We start from the raw sequence: 25,978 nt of genomic DNA, 5'->3' as shown, positions 1-25,978 counted from the left end.
AAAATACCGATCTAGATTACCTTTGGGGTCTGGTATTTTACATTCAAACCCCACCTCCTGCAAAACTTAGTCTAGATTTGGCAGACTAAGGAAAACTTTTCACCTACTACAAACTTTCTTTCTTTCTTTCTTTTTTTGGGATGGAGTTTCGCTCTTGTTGCCCAGGCTGGAGTGCAATGGTACAATCTTGGCTCACTGCAACCTCCACCTCCCGGGTTCAAGCGATTCTCCTGCCTCAGCTTCCCAAGTAGCTGAAATTACAGGCATGTGCCACCACGCCCAGCTAATTTTGTATTTTTAGTCGAGACGGGGTTTCTCCATGTTGGTCAGGCTAGTCTCAAACTCCCAACCTCAGGTGATCCGCCCGCCTCGGCCTCCCTAAGTGCTGGGATTACAGGCATGAGCCACCGCACCCAGCCCAAAGTTTCTATCAAAGGAACCATCTTTCCTCACAGATCCATACCAAATCTCTCCATATATCTCAATGTCAGTCACGGTTTATAGTATTACGACAGAGGTTTAATGCATTTGATGGTATCTTAAGATAAAAAAATCCTCCAGGGTTTAGATTTGTTTATCATATGTTTATCATATATATTCCTTATTTACTTGTTTATCATACATATTTACCACAGGGAACCTCCCATACTGCAGGTACTCAATACATTGTTTCAGAATTCAGTTCCACAGAGTGATTTCTGTCAACAGAGTTCAAGTCTTATGAAAGATGACTAACGCCATCTCGAGGAATGTGGTAATATCTCTATATCCCTTTCAATTAAAACGAATGCAATAATTTTTAAAATCAAACTGCACCCACTAGCCTGGCCCTGTCTGATTCCCTCTGCCAGATGCTCTTCCAATGCCAGTAAAAGGGGAATACCAGTGTCGGGTATCATTTCCAGCAATACAGAACTCTCTGGATTTGCTAGTCACTAACTTAGGCTTGCTGATCCATCCTGTAAATATTATATTGTGATAAACCTCTTTCTTCCATCCAGTATCTCTCTAAAAAGAGGCAACATTTCTCTAAGGTTGCAGTAGAGGGAAAAAGAGGTACATAGGAAGGCAGGTATAAACTTACCTGGTTTAAATGGAAATGTAACCCCATCACCAGAACTATCGGTGGAGCCTGAATTAGCATCTATTCCTTCACCCTCAGAAGCACTCTCAGCACCATTACGTACTGGCTCAGCTTCTTCTCCATTTTCTTCCACGGCTTTCACTTTTTTTAGGTCAGAGGGGTCTCTTTCGGGATGAAACCCCTGGCTCATTTTATCTTGTTCAGATTCAAGTACTTTGTCAACGGAAAGCTCCTCTTCAGCTTTAGGCTAAATAATAAATGAACAAAGAGGTTACATTTTTTCCATGGGTGTAAATATACATAAAAACCTACATCTACCCCCTTCAAAAAGCAAAGGAAAACATGTAATTCAAGATAAGAATGTCTGTGTTCAGCATGTGGTATTAGAATGCTGAGTTTTAAAAAAATACTTTTCTCATTTCAGCACCTAGGAAAAGGAAGACAATTCAAATGGCCGCTGAAATGCTTTAACATGAGACTAATAATATCCAAATATACCAAAGGTTAGAATGGAAAGAACTGTTAATCCATGGAACTTTATGAACATGAAAGAGTCCTAGTCAGAAATCTAAAACAAGCACTACACTACCCTTGCCATTAAAGCTCAACAAATATAAAAAGAAACACTGGAGGGTATTTTTTATACTGTCCTCTGGCTGTGAAATTGACAGTTTGGAGAATACCTTAAAGCATCTAAGTCCTATAAAACTGATCATATCTCATTTTACAAAAAGGCCACTTGCTAGTTAACATCTATTTTGTTACTCGTTCTTAGACTTCTCTGAGGCTGTGACCATATAGAAAAATCTTGTATACAAAAAAAAAAAAAAAAAGAGAGAGAGAGAAAAAAAGAGAAATCTGGGTTCTGGAGTATCACACCTATTTTCAGAAGGCAAAAACGAATTGAAGTTATTCCCTAGATTATTTTTGACCATCTTAGCGTCAGATATCAAACAAAAATGGCTCTGTAAAGGCCTCATGAATCCTCAAAACTCCTTGAGGCAAAGTTCTCTGTGAACTCTTTTCACGATGGGTAAGCACTCTGAAAACAATCCTCTGAAACAAGTACTCAGAGGTGTTCTAATTGATAAATTCACACAAGGAGAAGAGCCAAAAACTGGAGCTGGTTCAGCAGAGGATAGTGTAAAGTAGTGTCATATATAGTAGAAAAAAGTTCACTCCAAATAATCTATGAAATTATGTTTAAAACAATTTTTGAGTGACAAATACTTCTTTGTTAGATAGTATTAAAACAGATATAATACTAGTAAATTTTCTTTTACCATATAACAGATCATGGTTGAAAAGCCAATAAATTCTTTAATGTTATCAACAGAAACAGATGGTTTTTAGACTCTGTTTCTAATAATGGAAATAAAAAGTTCATGCAAATATGCACAAACCCCACCCCCATCCCTATTCCCCCGACTAATTCATGGAAAAAGATAGTATATAAAAACCCTCAAAAGACAGACAGACATAAAGTTCCAAAAAAATAAGTTTGGAAACAATTTATTTTATAAAGCATGGCAGAAAGTAGGTATCATTTAAACATTGAAAAAACCAGATCTACCAAATTTGAATCATGAATCAGCAGCCTCATTTTTACAAATTTTAGACTCTACTATAGTCTAATTATAATAATCTTATAATACCATCTCATAATTAAGTACAGGTCATCAAGAAGACATTTAATAATCTGGGATATGAGTATGTAAATGGTATTTAAACTTATTAAAGAGCAACATAACCAAATTATACAATTATACAGAATTCTTATTTCAGATCTTATAAAATGTGAAACAAGTTTTTTTTAGAGAATACAGTGCATCCTCTTCTCTGTACCTACAATCAACAACAGTCTATCATATATAAACAGAGGCTGTATTACTTAGAAATTTAATTTCTAACTGGAAAAAGAAGTATAAAGAAACTAGTTCTATGAATAACAAACCATAATTCAGAGAACACAGAATCACTGAATTATCTGAGGTGTATTACTATGAGGGGTATTTGAAGAGAATAACAAAAATAGCTAAATTAAATATTTATGGGTTTTTTTTTTTAAGCAGGATAAAATCCTAGTCAACTAGTCCGTAGAGTTCCTAAATTGTTTATGCAGAAACAGATTTAAGAAAGAGATCACTTCATTGGCTGGACAGCCAAAGGTAAACCTTTTATAGGAACCTGTTAAGAATTCACTTGACAGAACTCTCTGCTTAATGCAATGAGTTTTTTAAAAGTGCTAGAAAATCAGACTGGCAACTATGTATATAATAATTGATGAAATGCTCTAAAATTTTAAAACTTATTTTAAGATACTTTGCCAAGCAATTTTAACATGAAATCATCCTTCATCTTTACTTTTCTAGGCTATAATTTTTTTTTTTTTCGAGACGGAGTCTTGCTCTGTCACCCAGGCTGGAGTCAGTGGCGCGATCTCGGCTCACTGCAATCTCCGCCTCCCAGATTCAAGCGATTCTCCTGCCTCAGCCTCCTGAGTAGCTGGGATTACAGGCGCACACTACCACACCTGGCTAATTTTTGTATTTTTAGTAGAGACAGGGTTTCACCATGTTGGTCAGGCTGCTCTCAAACTTCTGGCCTCGTGATCTGCCCTTCTTCGTCTCCCAAAGTGCTATGATTACAGGCGTAAGCCACTGCGCCCAGCCTCTAGACTATAATTTTGATAAATATCTTTAGTAATGCAACAACCTAATATGTAACCCAAATAAGCTGATACCAGAAATAAATTATTTTAAAAGCTGAGAAAATAAATCTAAGAAAGAGGGAGCTTGATTAGTGGAAATGAAGACAATGGCATCCAGTATTTACGACACTACGCCAACCAAAGCTCAGTTTTAGGAAAGACAGAAAAAAGGATTTCTGAAAGAAGTCACTGTGTAAAAAAACAAAATATTTTTGTCTTGCTTTAGTTTTTAAAAATTTTTTAGGTTATTTTATTTTTTTGAGACAGAGTCTCGTTCTGTTGCCCAGGTTGGAGTGCACGGGCACAATCTTGGCTCATTGCAACCTCCACCTTCTGGGTTCAAGTGATTCTCCTGTCTCAGCTTCCTGAGTAGCTGGGATTATAGGCGCGCACCACCATGGCCAGCTAATTTTTGTATTTTTAACAGAGATGGGGTTTCATCATGTTGGCCAGGCTGGTCTCGAAATCCTGGCCTCAAGTGATCCTCCTGCCTCAGCCTACCAAAGTGCTAGAATTATAGGCATGAGCCACTGCGCCCAGCCTTGTCTTAAACTATAAAGTTAAGAAAAAGTGATTGGTTCAAAATAAGTCAAAACAGTTCTTGTGTTTCAAGAGTAACAAGCTAAAGAAGCTTTATAGCAAACTCTGGCCCAAGGGCCAATTCTGGCTCACCGCCTGCTTTTTGCACAGCATACAAGGTAAGGATGATATGTATATTTGTAATATCTGAAAAAATCTGGAAAAATATTTCCTGGCATACAAATTCAGATTTCAATGTCCACCAATAAAGTTTTGTGAAGATACAACCATGCCTCTTTTATTTACACATTGTTGATGGCTGCTTTTAAGCTGCAGCGGCAGATTTGAGGAATTGTGGCAGCCTAAAATATTTACTATCTGGACCTTTACACAAAAAGTTTGCTGAACCTCAAGCTGAAGATTAGGATGAATATTTGAAGGCACGGGAGGAGTGGCCTATCTAATATTCAACAATGCTTAGAAATCCAACATGAAGTCTAACAGAAGAAAAATAACAAAAAAACCAGTTGAATCTAAAAAGAAAGAAGTTAATGAAGCTCTTAACAGCCACAGCAGGAATGTATGTGATTCCCATGCCTCTGGAAGGTATTTTATTCTCTGTAGGAAGAACATTTTCAGGTTCAGCTGCAAAAGGAGTGCAATGACTGTTTGCACCTCTATACCTTACTGCCAAGTTTTACACTCTAATAACCACAATGAAATCACACCCATCAACATTTTAGTGGTTGCTATGGGACTAACAGTGACATCAACACAGCACCATGTAACAGCAATGACAGCACAAGGAAAGTAACCAAGGGGTACTGTTAGATGCCCAAAGAAGGTAAGAATTATAACTTGCTAGAAAAGCCAAATGAAGTAAACACACTCAAAGTTATCTTAATTTTTACATTTTAATATTATCATGTTAAACCTTGAGTAAAATTATTTTAATAAAGTAACTAAAAAAATAGTCAAAAAAAGGGAAAAAGCTACATACAGATTTACATTGCTCTTCATTTATAAGCTTCAATACATAATACTAAGGATGTTGAGATTACAGACAAGGAAATTGTTAGAGTAATCCTGAGGACTGATTTGTCCTTTTTTCTTCCTCACATTCATCTCTTGGACTTGGTATGTTTTAATCTAAAGCAAAATCTGGCATGGCTTATTTTAAGACAGACAAACCATATGAAGAAAAGTTATGTTTCTGGGATGCAGTTAACAGATGACAGATTCAAAATCAATTTCTTTATAATGTACTAGATGAATTCTACCACCATTACTAGTGGTATTTTTAAAAACTCTCCATTTTTGTTTACCAGATTATCTTTCCATCCAGTTAATACAAACCAAAGTTCTAGTTGGGGGAAGAGGAGAGTTAACCAAAAATTGTCATTTTATTTATTTATTTGAGATAATGTTTCGCTGTGTTGCCCAGGCTGGAGTGCAGTGGCATGATCACATCTCACTGCAGCCTCCACCTCCAGGGCTCAAGCAATCCTCCCACCCGAGCCTCCCGAGTAGCTGGGACCACAGGTATGCACCACCATGTGTGGCTAATATTTTAAAACATTTTTGTACAGTCAGGGTCTCCTTATGTTGCCCAGGCTGGTCTCAAACTCCTGGGTTCCAGTGATTATCCTGCCTTCACCTCACAAAGTGCTGGGATTACAGTTGTTAGCCACTGTGCCTGGCCAAGTTTGTTATTTTAAAAGAGGTATTTTGAAAGAAAAATAAGAATTCAATGAAATCAAACATGCTACTAAAAATTTTTTTAAAATTCTAATATAAAACGGACTTAAAACAATTAGTCTCTGAGCTTGATATATTAAGTTTTGCTTGGAAAACTATTTCAATAAATAGGTATAAACACATACCTGTCTACGAAATGGCACCACTGCTCTGAAAATGAACTTAAGAGATTTGCTTACCTCCAATTCTGCCTCTAACATCTCTTCAGTGGTTCGGGTCCGATCTTTTGGTTTCTTCCATGTCTTTGGTACAGTTATAGCTATTTGAGCTGAAATACAAGATCAGGCCCATTACTTGCCACTGCAAAGTCATTCTGAGAAATATTAGGTCTAAGTGATACCTATATTCAAATTAAGCAGGATAAAAGAGAACTTTACCTATACCAAACAAATAGTTGGCTGATCAAGTGAACAACTGTGTAGTAACCCAGAGATTGCAACATCAAGTGTTGTGGGTACAAACTCGTAGCTTTCTAACCAGTGGCCTGCATTCTCCCCATTTCATGATTAGAAATACCCCAGCATGTAATTCAACATGTGATGAGTACGTACATAAGAAAACTGACTTGTGATCCGGTTCTAGACTTGGGTCTACTTCTATTCATCAACTATGTGAACTTAAGCAATTCACACGTCTCAGGCCCCTACATTACTCAGCTATAAAGTATAAGAGTGAGACTAGATATCTAAAGTTACGTCAAGCAATAAAAAATAATAACGCTCAGGATTCTGTTATTTTTAAGTTTTCTAGACAACAAAAGGATACTTCAATTAAGGTTTCATTAGATAGGCAGCATTTCTAAAACATTCTGTTTTCATCTCAGATCAATACTGTTTGCCTAGCCTTTCATATTGCTAGAGAGAAAATTAAGAAGATAGGTAATTTTTACTGAATTATTCCATTGTTTCAGATTTTTAGATTAAAGGATTAAGTTTACAAAGGACTTTTAAAAATTCATCTGGCTTACAAATTCCACAGAATCATGGGTGTATAAGTGAAAGACATTTTAACCATCAGATAGTAAGCTGATGATATTAAACTGCTTCTACAGAGGGCAACTTATGAATCAATAGACAGGAGTGAGGTACTATAGGAAGATGAACAGGCAGAAGAGTTAAAGAAAGGCCACTTAATAGGGAACATTACCAAAAGCAAAAAAACACAAAGCTAAAGGGTATCACCTAATCTGATTCCCTACAGAAATATAAGATAATTCACTGAGACTCTGGGACAGTCTCATCTTTTTTGGTAACGACAGTAGAACGTGCACACACACTTTTTGGGGGAACAAGAAAAAGGAGACATTTAATATTAATTTTTTTCCTCAAAATTACTGTACCATCTTAAAAAATACTCTGCATGTCTTCTTTGTTATACACATCTCACACCAATTATTCTTTTTTCTTCCCCTCAGAAACCATTAAGGAAACACTAATAGACCAGCTGATATTCTTCCTTTGTGTCCTACTCAAGGTAAATTTTTTCAAAGGATGGAACCCATGGGTGGGTTTAAATTTGCTATTGTCTCACAGCCTTCTACTGAATACATATATTCGGCAGTTGCCTATTTGCATTTTTTGTGGATCTTCTGATTTGATATAACCAGTCTGTTTAATGTGCTTCCTCCAAAATTCTTGTGATTTTCAACTCTGCTTCTATAGCTGAATCTTTTTAGCAGTTATAGAGTTCAGAGAATCTGTAATTTTATTTTGTTTTGCATTTGTATGAATTTAGCTCTAAATCTCATTCATGGAAAAGAGGAAGAACAATTTTTTGGAGGATTTTTGGGGCTCAAATATAAGCTCAAAAGGAACTTCCTCTGAACAACAAAAAACAAAGATTAACTTTTCTTTCCACAAATATATCAAATATACTCAACCCCAAAACATGAAACAAAATATTTCTTCCTTCAGTAATATAACATATTTAACATACTTGGAAAAAAAACAGCTACTGAGCCAGTGAGAATTGTTACTCATCTTGTTTAAGTGGCTATTTAAAGTCTTGATTTAAAACAATAATTCAGAAAAAGAGGGACAGAAAGAGCACAGACTTCTTTAGGAGACACTTAGTCCTTTAAAAAAACTGAACAGATACACACACACACACACACGCACACACACGCCCCTAATGCCCAGTGAGGTTGGGGCATATATCCCTTCTCCTACAATTACTGATAGAAAGGTGCAGTAAAATTTGGGTGTGCTGAGGAATGAAGGGGAAGAAAAGGGAGTAGAAGGGAAGCAGTCAGGAAGAAAAAGGGAGAGGGAAGACAGAGTGACACAGACTTGCATGATAATTAACACTGATTAAACTAGAATGGGGGAATTAAATTTAAGATATTGTCTTAGATTTGTTCTTTACTTTCTAGTTCATTGCACAGGGAGGGCACTCGAATTTGTTGACTGAAAAAATAATAGCAGTTCTAGGCAAAGGCAGTATTATTGACCTTCCCAAGGCAAAGACGTAGATTGTTTCCTCCTTGTCTTGTATTAAAGCATGACAGGACAAGCTACAGTCTCTGCGTAGGATTCATAATTCCCTGGACTCCCCCACCTAAGAACTAAACTCTTACAGACACATTTGATTTCAACTACATTAAAATATGAATAAAAACAAAAATACAAAAAGGTAATGCTGATTTCAAGATTTTTGCAAAATTTTTCTTTTTTAAAAATTTTATTATTATTATACTTTAAGTTTTAGGGTACATGTGTACAACGTGCAGGTTTGTTACATATGTATACATGTGCCATTTGGTGTGCCGCACCCATTAACTTGTCATTTAGCATTAGGTATATCTCCTAATGCTATCCCTCCCCCCTCCTCCCACCCCACAACAGTCCCCGGTGTGTGATGTTCCCCTTCCTGTGTCCATATGTTCTCATTGTTCAATTCCCACCTATGAGTGAGAACATGCGGTGTTTGGTTATTTGTCCTTGCGATATTTTGCTGAGAATGATAGTTTCCAGTTTCATCCATGTCCCTAAAAAGGACATGAACTCATCATTTTTTATGACTGCATAGTATTCCATGGTGTATATGTGCCACATTTTCTTAATCCAGTCTATCATTGTTGGACATTTAGGTTGGTTCCAAGTCTTTGCTATTGTGAATAGTGCCACTATAAACATACGTGTGCATGTGTCTTTATAGCAGCATGATTTATAATCCTTTGGGTATATACCCAGTAATGGGATGGCTGGGTCAAATGGTATTTCTAGTTCTAGATCCCTGAGGAATCGCCACACTGACTTCCACAATGGTTGAACTAGTTTACAGTCCCACCAACAGGGTAAAAGTGTTCCTATTTCTCCACAACCTCTCCAGCACCTGTTGTTTCCTGACTTTTTAATGATCGCCATTCTAACTGGTGTGAGATGGTATCTCACTGTGGTTTTGATTTGCATTTCTCTGATGGCCAGTGCTGATGAGCATTTTTTCATGTGTTTTTTGGCTGCATAAATGTCTTCTTTTGAGAAGTGTCTGTTCATATCCTTCGCCCACTTTTTGATGGGGTTGTTTGGTTTTTACTTGTAAATTTGTTTGAGTTCATTGTAGATTCTGGATATTAGCCCTTTGTCAGATGAATAGGTTGATTTTTGCAAATTTTTATGCTATTGGAACAAAATGTTTTTCTTCAGAGCTATTTTGTAAAACGTCTAATGGACAAATTAACAGACATGTTTAATCACTGGGCTTTAGGGAGATTCTTTGTCTTCTCTCTATGTAAGTTTTAAAACTGTGCTACAGTTTACTGTTCCTACAGTTAATTGGAGGGAAACAATTTTTGATGTGTTACATCAAAAATTCTGTAACTGGAAAGGACTTCATCTTAAGATTTCAAAAAGAACGCACCTTACAGTAACATTTTTCGGGTATCTGTAGGATGTAATACAAGTCATCCCCATAAATGGAAGAGTCTCTTAGTTTTTCATTTACTTTTTATGTGGGCTTAACTGGAGTCAAACTGTTACTCCTGCAAATTAAGAGCTAACAACTATCCCTATACAACCTAAGAGATAAACACTGCACTTGGAGACTGAGGGCTAGGGCTAATGTAAAAGTTTCATAAACTCACTGGTTTTTATAAAACCCACATGTGTTTTTAAAAATAGTTTTCCCTGAAGTCTGAGGTAGTTAGAATATGGAGGCCGGGCACAGTGGCTCACATCTGTATTCCCAGCACTTTGGGAGGCCAAGTGGCAGATCACTTGAGGTCAAGAGTTCGAGCCAGCCTGGCCAACACATGGTGAAACCCTGCCTCTACTAAAAATACAAAAATTAGCCAGGCATGGTGGCATGTGCCTGTAATCCCAGCTACTCGGGAAGCTGAGGCAGGAGAATCGCTTGAACCTGGGAGGTGGAGGTTGCAGGGAGCAGAGATCACGCCACTGCACTCCAGCCTGGGCGATCGAGCAAGACTCCATCTCAAAAAAAAAAAAAAAAGAATATGGAGAAAAACTTTTATGTAAAATTGTAGGTCTTAAAGGGATAGCAGAGTCAATCCATCCTGAGGAACTATTCTGTGTAAACACATGATCTAGAACATGCACTCTTTCTTTGCAGAAATATCAGCTCTTAAAGAAACTGCTAATAGTTAAGTTATGGTTTTTAGTCTAAAATCCTGACTCAGAAATGTTACACAGTAAGTACAAGAATGACAAACGTTACTGCTATCACTGGCATAATCTCCCTTTATCTAGATTATTTATTTATTCTAATCATAAAAAAGAGCACCCATTGAAGAGCACTTATAAAGTATAGACAGATATAAAGTTAAAAAAAAAAACCTATGTGTTATCTTTGAGACACTGTAAACATTTTGGGCTATTTTATTTCCAAGATTTAAAAAGCATAATTATAGGCACATCGCCTATTTAGTTTCATACTGTTTTTTGTTTGTTTGTTTTAGTTTTTTCCCCCACAAAACTTCAAACAAGAATTTAACCTTTATAGTTTTGGTCTTTGGGACTGTCCTAACAACAAATTAACTCTGTTAAAATTCTTATATATTCAATCTGCTAATTTTTCTCTTTTTGGAGACACGGTCTTCCTTTGTTGCCCAGGCTGGAGTACAGTGGCATGAACATGGCTCACTGTAGCCTCAAACTCCTGGGCCCAGCTGATTCTCCCACCTCAGCCTCCCCAGTAGCTGGGACCACAGGTACCCGCAGCCATGCCCGGCTAATTTTTTAAATTTTTTGTAGAGATGGTCTTTTACCATGTTGCCCAGGCTAGTCTGGAACTCCCAGGCTCAAGTGATCCTCCTGACTTGGCCGCCCAAAGTGCTGGGATTACAGGAGTGAGCTACTGCCACACTCGGCCCAATCTGCTAAATTTTGATTAAGTGGCTAAAAGCTCGTAATTAGTGCTATGTAGCAGGACAATTTGAAAGCAATCAATTAATAGGGAGATGATTAAAGTTAAAAAAGATTCTAAAAAGATAAATAGGCAATGAAGAACTCATAAAAGAGCTAAATGTACATGATTCTAAAAATTAAGACATTTTATTCAAAAGTAAATAGGAACTAAAAAAAACTTTCTTGGCTGGGCACGGTGGCTCACGCCTGGAATCCCAGCACTTTGGGAGGCCAAGGCGGGCAGATCACAAGGTCAGGAGTTCAAGACCAGCCTGGCCAACATAGTGAAATCCCATCTCTACTAAAAATACAAAAATTAGCCAGGCATGGTGGCAGGTCCCCGTAATCTCAGGTACTCAGGAAGCTGAGGCAGGAGAATCACTTGAACCTGGGAGGTGGAGGTTGCAGTGAGCCAAGATTATGCCATTGCACTCAGCCTGGGCGACAGTTTGAGACTCCGACTCAAAAAAACAAAAACAAAACAAAACAAAAAAACCTTCTTGATTATCTTTAGAAAATCCATATAAGGATAAAATTAAACTGGTCAAGTTTCACATCTACTGTGAAGAGTCAAATCACAGCACAGATTTTTATGAGCCACTTCTAGTAGCAAGGATTTGGATTCAGGTTAATGAGATTAAATGGGATTTTTAGAGAGTAGGTTAAGGTTAAAAAACAGAAAAGGGTAAAAAATACAAAATTATACCTACACTTCATTTATAACCATGTAAAATATTTATGTAAAAACTGGAAGGAAACAAAGAAAAGTTTAACGCTAATATGCAGGCTACACACTTGAACAATAAGTGGTTTCTCTTTGCTCTTCAATGCTTGTAATGATAATTTTAAATCGGGAGAAATAAAAAAGTAAAACTTTTAAAGTTGATTTTCATTCACTATTTCAAATCCTGTTTTATCCTATATGACTAATCCACTTTAGTCTTGTTATAGATTTTAGGACAGATTGCTCTTTATAAAAATACTATTGGAACACATTCTTAAAACAGTTAATTTTACTGGGCACATTACAATTTTTTGTATGATTCTGATCTCCAGAGGATCTGGAGAACTTATGGAGTTCATAGACAGTACCCATTTTATACCCGAAAAAATGAAAAACCAAAAATAGCATCATTCCACATAGGTTAAAAGAATGTAAAAGAGGTTGAGAGCAGTGGCTCATGCCTGTAATCCCAACACTTTGGGAGGCTGAGGGAAGACTGCTTGAGGCCAGGAGTTCAAGACTAGGCTAGGCAACAAAGTGAGACCTCTACAAAAAATTAAAAAATTAGCCAGGCACGGGGTACACGCTTGTCATCCCTGCTTCTCAGGAGGCTAAAGTAGGAGAATCACTTGAGCCCAGGAGTTGGGAGTTGCAGTGAGCCATGATCGTGCCACTGCACTCTAGCCTGGGTAACAGACTGAGACGTTGCCTCAAAAAAAAAAAGTAAAAGCGCTAACTACATAAGACAGGTAAATCTTTAATCCCAGGGTATCCTACTATCAACTATACAACAATATAAATCTGAGAGCAATTTTTAGATAAACTTAATATTGCTTCTCTTTACTAATTTATTAATCAGGTAGTCATCCAAGTAAGTTGTAAGAGTTCAACATTTTTTCTATTTCCTTGGTATAATAAAGAGATCTTTATTTTCCTTTTATTTCCTTTCTTTCTCCCTTTTCTTAGATCTTTAGCTAAAGAACACTTGTAGTTAATTGCAAACGCTTCCTGTACCCCTTATATAAATATAAATATAGATAGCTAGACTCTGTCACTTAAAAAAAAATAAAAATAAAATATACTGCACTCCAGCCTGGATGACAGAGTGAGGCTCTGTCTCTAAAAAAATAAGGCCAGGTATGGTGGCTCATGCCACCATGAGGTCAAGACTGGAGCATTGCTTGAGCCTAGGAGTTCAAGACCAGCCTGGGCAACACAGGGAGACCCCATCTCTACAAAATAATTAAAAAACTTAGCCAGGTATAGTGTCGTGCACCTGTGGTCCAAGCTACTCAGGAGGCTGAGGCAAGAAGATTGCCCAAGCCTGGGACACTGAGGCTGCAGTGAGCTGCGATCACACCACTGCACTCTAGCCTGGGTGAAAGAGACAGACTTGGTCTCAAGATAAAATTTAAAAAAAATTAATAAAGCTGTTTTATTTTCTACATTTGTGGAGATAATTTTCTAGGTTGGCCTGAAGTGCCTGAATTGTGCAGATTAGCTGAAGATCTTGTGGCCACATAATGGCTAGGTAAGAGACTCTGAATTACAAAAAAGTCTCCCTTGTAGCTCCACATGCTTTTGGAATACAACATAAACTCCCTAGTTCCAAGGTTTGAAATTAATGTGTCTAGAGTCTGGGTCTCTTAGATTGAAGTGACACAAAACCGAGACCACGAAGACTTTCCAAGTATAGACACTTCACTAATGCTCAGGGAACAGCCCCAGTGCGTTGTCACAGAGTTGTGCATCAACAAAGTAGAATGTTCTAATAATGGAACTTTCAGTGAGAGTTCCCATCCTTATCACCTGGTTTTAATCCCTTCTCATCCATTCTTGATATATTTTGACAATTTTTACTTTTTTCCAAGTTTTGAGATCTACAAGTTGGCACTAAATCATTCTGATTAGATAATATGCAAGAACTTTGTCCCTCTAGAGTTCCTATAGGCTGTGAATCCTATTCTGTCCCAAATCACCACCTTTCTTCCTTTCACAGATCCTCATGGGAATCTAGGAAAATGTGATGATTTATCTAAGAAACTAAGGTGGCACAAAGAAGAAACCCAGGTGAGAGGATAAATTTTACAATGAAGATGTAATGACCTGAAAAGAATAACAATGGCGATGAAATATGTAAGAATGATGGGCCACTGACAGATGGCAACCAAAAGAAACACTTGAGAGTTAGGTCTAGTGTTTTTCCGCATCTTCTCAGAGGTTGTTATTTGAAATGCATGTTGACTTGGTAATTAGGCTTCCCATGGTATGACAAAATCTTTCTGCTCTATCAGTACTTCACAAAGAGCTTGAATTACATGAGTTAGTTTGGTGAGGTCCTAGCACTAGAAACAAAACAGTATAATAAAATGAGGAAACTAGACTTAAATTCTATCAAAAACAGCCATTTCAATTGGGGAGGACAAGGTGGGTGAATTGCTTGAGGCCAGGAGTTCCAAGACTAGCCTGAGCAACATAGTGAGACACCACCTCTACAAAAAAAATTTTTTTAATTAGCTGGGTGTGGTGGCATGTGTCTATAGTCCTAGCTGCTTAGGAGGCTGAGGCAGGAGGATTACTTGAGCCCAAGGGTTGATGGTTATATGATCATATTACTGTACCCCACCCTGTGTGACAGAGCAAGAACCTGTCTCTAAAAACAATGAAGCCAGATATCTATAATACAATTTAAATTTTTTTACTTCTAGTTTTCAGGTTAAATATCAAAGTAAAAGTCAAATCCAGGTTTAGTAATTTTATTTATATCCTCAATAACCAACTTTTGGTTTTATAATTTTTTCCCTGTTTTCTTGTTATCTGTTTCATTTATTTCCTATCTGTATTATTTCCTTTCTTCTACTTTTTCTGCGTTTGTTCTTCTTTTAATAATTTCTTAAGGTGAAAGTTGAGGTCAATAATAAGACTTTTTTTTTTTTTTTTTTTTGAGACGGAGTCTTGCTCTGTCACCCAGCCTGGAGTGCATTGGTGCGATCTTGGCTCACTGCAAGCTCCACCTCCTGGGTTCATGCCATTCTCCTGCCTCAGCCTCCCCAGCAGCTGGGACTACAGGTGCATGCCGCCACACCTGGCTAATTTTTTGGTATTTTTAGTAGAGATGGGGTTTCACTGTGTTAGCCAGGATGGTCTCGATCTCCTGACCTCGTGATCTGCCCGCCTTGGCCTCCCAAAGTGCTGGGATTACAGGCATGAGCCACCACGCACGGCCTTTTTTTTTTTTTTCTTTTCTAACAGTTGCAGTTAGTGATGTACATTTCCATCTGTGTACTGCTTTAGCAGTGTGGTAGGCAGAATAATGGACCACACCAAAGATGCCAATGTCTTAATGCTTTTAACCTTGTGAATACGTAGCCCTACCTGGCAAAACTGACTTTACAAATGTGATAATAAAGGATCTTGTGATGAGGAGACTATTATCCTGGATTAACCCAGTGGATCCAATGTAATCGAAAGGCTCATTACAAGCAAAAGAGGGAGGTAGGAGAAACACAGAGAGATTTGAAGATGCTATGCTGCTGGCTTTGAAGATGGAGGAAGGAGACACAGCCAAGGAATGTAAGCAGTCTCTAACAGATAAAAAAGACAAGGGAACAGATTCTTCCACAGAGCCTCCAGAGGAGTCACAGACCTGATGACACCTTGATTTTTGGCCCAAATGAAACCCATTTTGGACTTCTGACATCCAAAACTGTAAGATAATTAATATGTATTGTTTAAGCCACTATGTTTGTGATGATTACAACAGCAATAGAAAATAGAAATAGAAAATGGGCGGGTTTTCATTTACATTCGGTTCAAAATATTTTATAATTTCATTTCTGATTTCTTTGACCTCTGCGTTATTTAAAAGTGTGTTAGTTTCTAAACATATGGGGGATTTTCCAGAGATATTTTTCTCATTGATTTCCAACTTGAATCCTTTTAAAGTTGTTAAGCCTTGTTTCTGGAACCACAGTATGGTCTATCTCGGTAAATCTTCAATTTGTATTTGAAAAGAATGTGTATCTACTGTTCGAATGTTTAGTCAATTAAATCAAGTTGGCTGACTGTGGTATTCCAGCTCCTAGGTCCTTACTAGTTTTCTGTTTACTGGTTCTACCAATTCTGGGTTTTCCAGTTATGTCGATTCCTTATCTCTACTTTTTGAATATGTGAAATACAGTTCTAGCAACTGTATCTAATAACCCTTTAATGATTTTGTCTGCTAATTCTAAGCATGTCAGTTATGAGTTTCAATTGATTTGTTTTCTCCTCATCATGGGTCATATTGTTTTCATGGCGTCACTGGGCCAAAAAGCAAGATATCATCAGGTCTGTGACTCCTCTGGAGGCTCTGTGGAAGAATCTATTCCCTTGTCTTTTTTATCTGTTAGAGACTGTTTGGATTCTTTGCAAATACTTGAGGAAGAAACAATTTCAATTTTACACCAACTTTCCGAGAATATTGAAGGAGAAAACTCACTCACTCATCATTTGAGGTCTGCGTCGTTACCCAGATACCCAAACATGACAATCACCAGAAAACTACAGGCGAACATCCCTTATAAATTTAAATACAAACCCCCCGCCCCCGAAAAAAAAACACTAAATAAAATTTTAGCAAGTAAAATTCAACAATACAGAAAAATAAAAAAATGTGATGGCCAAGTTTTATCCCAGGAAAGCAGGTTGGTTTAATATTCAAATGTCAAATATTTTCAAATAAGCAATTAATAAACAAAAAAGAAAACCATACGATTTACTAACAAATGCAGGAAAAGCAATTGATAAAATCCAATTTATATTCTTGACTAAAATAATTTCTCAGCAATCTGGAAATAAAAATGAAATTCCTCACCTAGATAATAAAAAACTGACAGTTAACATCATACTTAACGGTAAAAGATTGAATGATTTCTCCCTGAGATCAGAACAAGACAATGTTTACTTTTACCACTTCTATTCAACATTGTATTGAAGGTTCCAGCTAGTGCAGTAAGTCAAGAAAAATAAATAAAGGGTGCATCCAGCTGGAAATGAAGTAAATTTGTCTTTGTTCAAACAAGATGATTATCCATATAGAAAAATCCAAAGGAATCTCTATGAAAAAGCTAACAAGTCTAGGAAGTGTACTTAGCAAGGTTGCAGGACATGAAACTGATATACAAAAATCTATTATATATTGTATTTCCATATACTAGTAACAAAAATTGAAATAAAAAATACCATGTACACGGGCATCTAAAGATATAAATTTGACAAAAGATACAAAAAACCTATACACTAGAAACTCCAAACCATTATTTAGAGAATTAAAGAATACTTTAAAAAATGCCTCTGGGAGGCCGAGGCAGGTGGATCACGAGGTCAGGAGCTCGAGACCATCCCGGCTAACACGGTGAAACCCCATCTCTACTAAAAATACAAAAAATTAGCCCGGGCGTGGTGGTGGGCACCTGTAGTCCCAGCTACTCGGGAGGCTGAGGCAGGAGAACGGCGTGAACCCGGGAGGTGGAGGTTGCAGTGAGCCGAGATCGTGCCATTGCACTCCAGCCTGAGCGATAAAGAGAGACTGTCTCAAAAAAAAAAAAAAAAAAAGCAAAATATACCATGTTCATGGGCAGAAGACTCAATATTGCAAGACGTCAATTCTGTCTACAGTGTGAATGCAAATCAAATTTCAACTGCCTTTTTTTTGCAGGAAAAAAATATAGAAAAAAACTTATTATAAAATGAATCTAGAAAAACAAAGGACCTAGAATGGCCAAAACAACTTTGAAAAAGAAGAATGAAGTTGGAGGGCTTAATACTCGGATTTTAAGACTTATTACAAAGCTTCTCTATCACGACTGTGTGGTATGAGCATCAAGAAAAGACAACCGGATCAACAGAAAAAAATAGAGAATCCATTCAATCGACTCTCATTATGTATGCACAACATATTTACAGAAGTGGTGCAAAGGAGATTTAGCAGAAACAAGACAGCCTGAAATTTTCAGACATTACTGGTGGGAATACAAAATGGCAAATGTACTTTGGAAAATGACTTACAATTTCTTAAAAATTAATATACACCTACATATAACCCAGCCATTTCATCTATACATATTCACCCAAGAAGAATGACAGCTTATGTCCATACAAAGACTTGTACATAGGTGCTCACAGCAACTTTATTCATAATAGCCCCAAACTGGAAACAGCCAAAATGTCTATCAATAGGTTAACAAACAGACCTATTGTTTGTTAACCTATAGGTTAACAATTTGTGGCAAATCCATACTCGGCAATTCTTAAAAATGAGCTCCTAACATACTCAACAACATATATAAACATGCTGAATGAAAGAAGCCAGTCAGGCTGGGCATGGTGGTTCATGCCTTTAATCCCATCACTTTGGGAGGCCAAGGCAGGTGGATTGCTTAAGCCCAGAGTTTGAGATCAGCCTGGGCAACATGGCGAAACTGTCTCTACAAACAAAAACAAAAACAAACAAACAGCAAAAAATTAGCCAGACATTGTAGTGCACGCCTGTTGTCCCAGCTACTTGGGAGGCTGAGGCAGGAGGATGTGTTGAACCTGGGAGGTCAAGGCTGCAGTGGGCTGTGATCGTGCCACTGCACTCCAACCTAGGTAACAGAGTGAGACCCTGTCTCAGAAAGAAGCCAGACAAAAAACAGTTTATGCTTTCATTTACATAAGATTTCTAAAATGCAAACTAATCTGTAGTGACAAAAAACAGATCAGTGCTTGCCTGGCAATGAAGATGAGGGTAGCAGTGCAGGAGGGAGGGATTTACAAAACAGGCATAAGAAAAATTTTGGGTGATAAATACGATTATAGTTATCGTTTATATAGAGTATGTTCCTGTTAAAAATGATCAAATATTTTATGTGTACATTAACCTTAAGTCAACTATACCTCAATAGAAATACTGAAGTGTTCTGGGTGGTTTCTGAAGTACCTAAAACATTAGCATATCCATATATCTATTACACAACTATCAAAATACAATAATGTATGTTTACTGACATAAAAACGTTTCTATGACATACTGTTTTTACAAGGCTTTAAAATTATATATAGTTATTTTTCCATTTACAAAGGTAAATATATAATCTGTACATCTAAGTAGTGGGATTCCAAGGGCTTTTTTTCTTCCTCCTAATTTGTTGCCTTTTATCTTTGACTTTTTGTTTTTAATGACAAATGTGTCCACTGAAACAAAGGTAATATCCCTCTCTCCTAACTAGCCATTTCTACTTGCCTGAGGTGAACCTTGCCTCAGCACTTTGTATCTGATATATAGTCTTCTACACCATCATGGCTCATACAAATAATCACAACCCTATATACAAGTTTATTATTTATTTTTTAGACAGGGTCTCTCTCTGTGGCTCAGGCTGGAATGCGCTGGCGCAGTCACGGCTGACTACACTCTTGAATTCCCGGGTTCAAGCTGTCTTCCTGCTTCGGCCTCTTGAGTAGCTGGGACAACAGTCACGCACCAGCACACTTTGCTAATTTTTGTTTTTTTGTAGAGATGGGTCTCTCTATGTTGCCTAGGCTGGTCTCGAACTCCTGGCATCAAGCAATCCTTCCGTCATAGCCTCCCAAAGTGCTGGAATTAGAGGCATGAGCCACAGCACCTAGCCACAAGTTTATCTTAAACAGAAAAATGGGGTCATAACTATATGAGTTATTCTTCAACATGCTTTATTTTCACTTAAGAAAATCCCTCCTAGCATCTAGTCATTATGCAAATACCAGTATGCAACATTTCTTTTGAAAAATCTTACATTTTTGCTATTTTTCTTACCACGAAAACTTTTAAATATATAGAGTATGTTAACAGGAACATACTCTATATAAAAAAACTTTTTTTTTTTTTTTTTTTTTTTAAAGAGGCAGGTTCTCACTATGTTGCCCAGGCTGGTCTTGAACTCCCGGGCTCAAGTAATCCTCTGCCTCGGCCTCCTGATCAGCTGAGATTATAGGTCTGAGCCACTGCACCCAGCCTATACTAGTAATTTTATTTCCAAATATAGATATTGTCAGATTTGGTTCCACAAAGGTTACTCATACTCCTCTCACAAATAAGTGTGTTGGATTTTCTCCATTCTCACAAGTACTTTATATTATATTTGGCAAACTAATAGTTTAAACGTGCTATTTCTACACTCACTAATGAGGTTAAGCATTTTTTCCTTTATTTGTTTTTGGTTATTTGTTCTTTCTTTTCTGTGAATTTCCCATTCTCATCCTTTATCCAATCTTCTATTAGATGCTTTGTTTTCTTTTTAACTGACAGGTATTTTCCTACAGACAGGTTAAACTTATACATATTGTCTTTTGATTTCCTTTCTGCCAAGACAAAATCCAACATTTATTTATTATTTTCTTTTAGACAGGGTCTCACTTTGTCGCCCAGGCTGAAGAACAGTGGCTCAATCACGGCAGATTGCAGCTTCAACCTCCCTGGTTCAGGTGATCCTCCCACCTCAGCCTCCCGCGTAGCTGGAAGTACAGGTGCATGCCACCACACCTGGCTAATTTTTGTATTGTAGAGACAGGATTTCGTTATATTGTTCAGGCTGGTCTTGAACTCCTGGGCTCAAGCAATCCACCCAACTTGACCTCCCGTAGTGCTGGGATTACAGGTGTGAGCCACCAAGCCTGACCCCATATTTTTCTTATTATTATCAGTTTATATTGAATTTTCTCTAATCAATATATGCTAACTTTGAAAACAATACCAAAAGAAAAAATAATCAAAGAAAATATCCATTTTAACTAATCTGAAATTAAGGAAAAGTCTTTTTTCTCTTGCCTTTAACATATATCATAAAGTAAATTAGAAGGGAGACACAGCGTCTACAAAGCCTATCTGGCATGTTTCTCCTCAGCAGTGGGCTGCTATTTTACTCTAGCTATGAATTTTGAGAATCACAAAGCAATACTATTTTTTAGAGACCCTTTTATAGAGAAGAAAATCAGAATGTTATTTCCTATTGTAATGATGTAGGCTATCCTTCTAAAGACACCAAAGTCAGAATGTTATTTTCTCCTGTGATGACTTCAGTTAGCCCTCTGGAGATAATTTTTTTTTTTTTTTTTTTTTTTTTTTTTTTTTAAGACGGAGTTTTGCTCGTTGCCCAGGCTAGAGTGCAATGGCACAATCTGGGCTCACTACAACTTCCACCTCCCAGGTTCAAGCGATTCTCCTGCCTAAGCCTCCCAAGTAGCTGGGATTACAGGCACACACCACCACACTCAGCTAATCTTCTATTTTTAGTAGAGACAGGGTTTCTCCATGTTGGTCAGGCTGGTCTCGAACTCCCAACCTCAGGTGATCTGCCCGCCTCGACCTCCCAAAGTGCTGGGATTACAGGCGTGAGTCACTGCGCCTGGTCGAGATAAATTATTTTATTGTACAAATAAAATTGATAGTGACATTTAACTAAGTTTTTAAAATAGGCAATTTATGTTTTAAATCACATATTTCAAGTAGACAAATTCCTGTAAATTTTCAAGCAAACTTTGATTTAATATATTTTATTCACATTCTTTTTTATTAGTAAAGATATGAGATAGCCTATTAATAAGGCATCATTATGGCACAAAAGTAAGTAGAAATGGCAACAACTAAAACTGAAAATTATTATCACATTATGACTGGTGGTTGGATAGAAGAGAGAATAGAATAATAGAATATATTAGGCTTGTTCTCTGCTTTTAAGCGAGAAAGGTGATTCCTACTGCCAAGAACAGGAAGTCGGAATAACTTTCTTCAATTAATCTACCGTGTAAATAGGAACTGAGAGAATTCTAAGAGAAAGAGGCTTAAAAATTCCAGTAACATATATGGTAGACTTTCTTACTGATCAGAAGCTACCTGATTCTCACTGTACTCTGTTTCATCTCCTATTCTGACCAAAACTTCCACCGAGAGATTGGGTTTTTTTTCCCCACTAACCTCAGTCCTGGGCCTTAAGGATTTTTACACCAACTCTCTTTGGTCACTCTCTAGAAATACTGTTTCAGAATGGCAGTGGTCCAGGTTTCCTGATAGTAAATGCAGGAATCATCCATTTATAGAGAAAGCTAAAGTCCCAATATTATTTTCAAAACCTTTTCTGCTAAAATATATTTTAGTAAGTCTGCCTCTCTGTTGCTCCTCCAAACAACATAACTGACTCATTTGAACAGCAATAATTATTTTATATAATAGAAGTGTTTATAAAAATTATGTATAAATTATATTTGGGTGTGTCTGAAAATTCTAAGAACAAATTATGGGATGTAAACGTTTATAAGAAAATTGTTAATGCATATAAAACCCTAAATATACCATATGCATAATGAAAAAAAATTTTCTAATTTTTCCATTGATCAAATACCTATTTTGTGCAGAGAACAATTCCATATGTTGTTATTTGTAAATGAAAAAGCAAAAGCCAAGAAAAGCCAATACAATTTTGATATAGAATGGAAAGGTAGTGGGCTTGTAATATTAAGATATTATAAAACTAAAGTAACTAAGGTAATTGCGCTATTGATGCAAGGTTAGGCAAAGAGAAAAGAAGTGGCTCAATAGAAACCATTAATCTGAATGCAGTGTTGAAGTGGTGTATCAGCTTAACTAACAGTGTGCCTCATTATATAAACTGACCTCAGTCCTTGACCATTCCGAAAGAACAGCTGTTGGATTCCAAACCATGATTTTAAGGTCATGGATGATGTCACAGGATTGCAATGTGAGACATCTGTACCAGGGACTAGATACCAGACGCTCAAATTATACCAAGATCTGAGCTGGTGATTCCACAGCCATATATGCTAAACTGGAAGAATACTGTTGAATTCAATTTTTTGTCATTATACTCCAACTTCTGATATTGGAGATATTCTGATATCTCCAAGTGAGGAGATAACGCTTACTTAAGTATGCAGCCTAAAAGCCCCCGCTTAGCTAAATGTTTGGACCCTTTTCCAAAGTGGCATGGAAAGTAGAAGAAAACGTGCACCTGCTTCTGCTTTTCTCATCATGCTTCAGCAGGTCCAGTGTGTATTTTGACATCCCCAGGCTTCTGCCCTGCCATGGACATTCCTGTATCTTTATTTTCTTGATTTCACTATTCTTTCTCCAAATCTTTGGTGCTTATATCTGCTTAGGTTATGGAATTTCTCTCAGAGTAGTAAATGACAAATTATCACAAATTCAACATCCTTTTAATTCACCATTACACTCAAATATTTTTGCAGCATGTGGTATTGGTATTGTCTGATACAAACTCTTTTTGAGAAGTTCTCTTAGGCCTATATTCATATCAGTCTCCAACTCCTGCTTTTCCTATTTCCATATCAAACATACTTCTTAGAATCTGAAGACCTTTATCTGTTTCAAATATCAATTTCTCTTGACTGAACTCTTAATTTGTTGATATCTCAAATACTTATCAAAGTGCCACTTAAATCCAAAAATTTTGACGTAAATTCACTTGCATGAGAATGATTCTACTACAGCTTCAAGGTCTCTCTCTGTTTTTTTGAGAAGGAGTTTTGCTCTTGTTGCCCAGGCTGGAGTACAACGGCGTGATCTCGGCCACCTCTGCCTCCCGCGTTCATGCAATTCTCCTGCCTCAGCCTCCCAAGTAGCTGGGATTACAGGCATGCACCACCACACCTGGTTGATTTTGTATTTTTAGTAGAGATGGGGTTTCTCCATGTTGGTGAGGCTGGTCTCAAACTCCCAACCTCAGACAATCCGCCTGCCTGGGCCTCCCAAAGTGCTGGGATTATAGGCATGAGCCACCACGCCCAGCATTCAAGGTCTACCTCTTTAAGAACATGTGCTTCTCTGGTTTCTGATACACAGCAAAGTTAGAAATCTGGCTTTTACCTTTTGGTCAACATCAGGCCCATTTACTGCTCTACAGTTTTAACATTTTTACCAACCCACTTAGTGTGCACCCTTGCTACTCTACACAATCAAAGACTTGGATACAAGCTAAGAATAATTATTAGGGTTTGAGTTTTTTGAGGATAAGGATTGTATTTTGTTGGTCTCTTCAATCTACCCAGCAACCAATACGGTGCCTGGCAAATCTGTTAATGAATAAATGACCTGCAATCAAAATTAAACCCAAGGTTAATGTCTCTCTAGAACAATACTGGTTAAATCTCTTTGTGTTAAGTAGGTAGTATTACAGTATTCCCATTTCAGAGATGAGGAAACTGAACAACAGAGAGATTATTAAGTTTCCCCTTTACAGAGAGTAAAGGTTGGGGCTAGAACTGAAACACAGATCTAACTTCAAAACCCTTCCCAACTCAATACCTTACCTCTCAAGTCTGCCTTATCCTGCACTTTCTTGCCTGAATTCCAGCTTCATTTTTATCCTGGTTAAAGTTGTCTTTTGCTTTTGTAGCAGGACAGGATGTGCAGTTTGTTGCCCCAACAGCACAGTATGTCATTAGAAAAATAAAATGGCAAAGTGACACTAAGTAGGTTTGCTCCAAAAAGTTCAGTGGAGGACAGTCCATTAAGCAATTGTCGACACTGAGAACAAAGATGACTCCAATGAGACCACTGGCATATCTTCTAGGCCTCTGTTTTTACTGCTCTTTTTGCAGCCTTAGGCACTTTTGCATTTTAATAAGACACTTTTGAACCACTTCTACCATCATCAAAAAAGACTGCAATTTAATTCAAGGTAAACCTAGTACAGATGCAAAAAAGTCAATCACTACAGCACAAATATGTAATTTAATTAGGAAAGAGACTATAATAGTTACCTTTCCACCTACTCAACACTTTTCATCTCCAAATAAAATGCTACAGCTCACTGCCTTGAATATGTAAATCTAGATGGAAAAAAAAAATCTACTTTCCATCTGACCATCAGTGAATCTACATTACCAGACTGCAAAGCACAGAGAAATTTGCTCCAACCTTAATATGTGGGAGCTACTATGAATAATAAAAAATACACTCTAACAGGGACCATCATTTCCTCCCTCCTCTCTTCACCTTACCCATCCCAATATGTATATATCTGTCTCTCTATAAAATTATCAAGTTCTCAGTGGGAAAGGACTTTGCCTCATTCATCTGCGTGGTGATAGAGGTCAGAAAAGGGCCTGTCACATGGTAGATATAAATTACCATTGCCAGAACAAATGAAATCAATCTATTAACCAATTTAATTCTGGATTTTGTACCAAAAATAGTGAAGCATGGATTTATCACATCTCTTTTGGCACATCATAAAAACTTATGGTTAAGTCATTCATATTTCTTGGTTTTCCATGACAGTTTCCAGTTTGAATATCTTCTCTAATGTGTCCCAAAATATGGAGAATAGGCAGTCAAAACGGTATTCTAATTTATAACTCATTTTAACATTTTAGAGAAGATCTAGAGTCTGTTACTGAAATTTAAAGAAAGAACTGTCAGCATCTATTTATTCCAACTTATCTGCTGATATGTTTGTTGAATTGAATAATACTAAATCTTATATCCAAAAAAACTGGAATTTTTCTGCACTCTAATGAAAACGTCATGATACAAATGGTATCAGAAATTAATACAAAAAATAAACTCTTAAGAAATATTTCCGTTCTCTGCATTTATATTACTGAAGAATAATTCATATTAATAAGAAGTGAGGCATTGCAAATCTTGAGGAATATTAGAAATCATTCAAAACAGACTGGTAGGTACCTTTCAAAATTTGACAATGTATGTTTCACATATATCAGATAAATCATGAGAGAATTGTTTTTTTTGTTTTGTTTTGTTTTGTTTTTTGAGATGGAGT

General features: G+C 37.0%; 1 protein-coding gene across 27 annotated transcripts in view; it reads right to left on the bottom strand.

The window, feature by feature from the left end:
• EIF4G3 (eukaryotic translation initiation factor 4 gamma 3) overlaps positions 1 to 25,978 on the bottom strand; it is a 361,242-nt gene that overhangs the window by 87,978 nt on the left and 247,286 nt on the right. For all 27 annotated transcript variants that reach the window (XM_054502694.2, XM_054502727.2, XM_063667500.1 and 24 more), the window contains 2 exons: positions 6,251 to 6,339; positions 1,085 to 1,331 (listed from right to left, as the gene is read on the bottom strand). In XM_054502694.2, the coding sequence (XP_054358669.1) occupies positions 1,085 to 1,331; positions 6,251 to 6,339 (336 nt within the window). The remainder of the gene's footprint in view (positions 1 to 1,084; positions 1,332 to 6,250; positions 6,340 to 25,978) is intronic.

This window comes from Pongo pygmaeus, chromosome 1 (genome assembly GCF_028885625.2).
Source record: "Pongo pygmaeus isolate AG05252 chromosome 1, NHGRI_mPonPyg2-v2.0_pri, whole genome shotgun sequence".
In the NCBI taxonomy this organism is placed as follows: Eukaryota; Metazoa; Chordata; class Mammalia; order Primates; family Hominidae; genus Pongo; species Pongo pygmaeus.
This window is presented reverse-complemented; position numbering and strand designations above follow the sequence as displayed.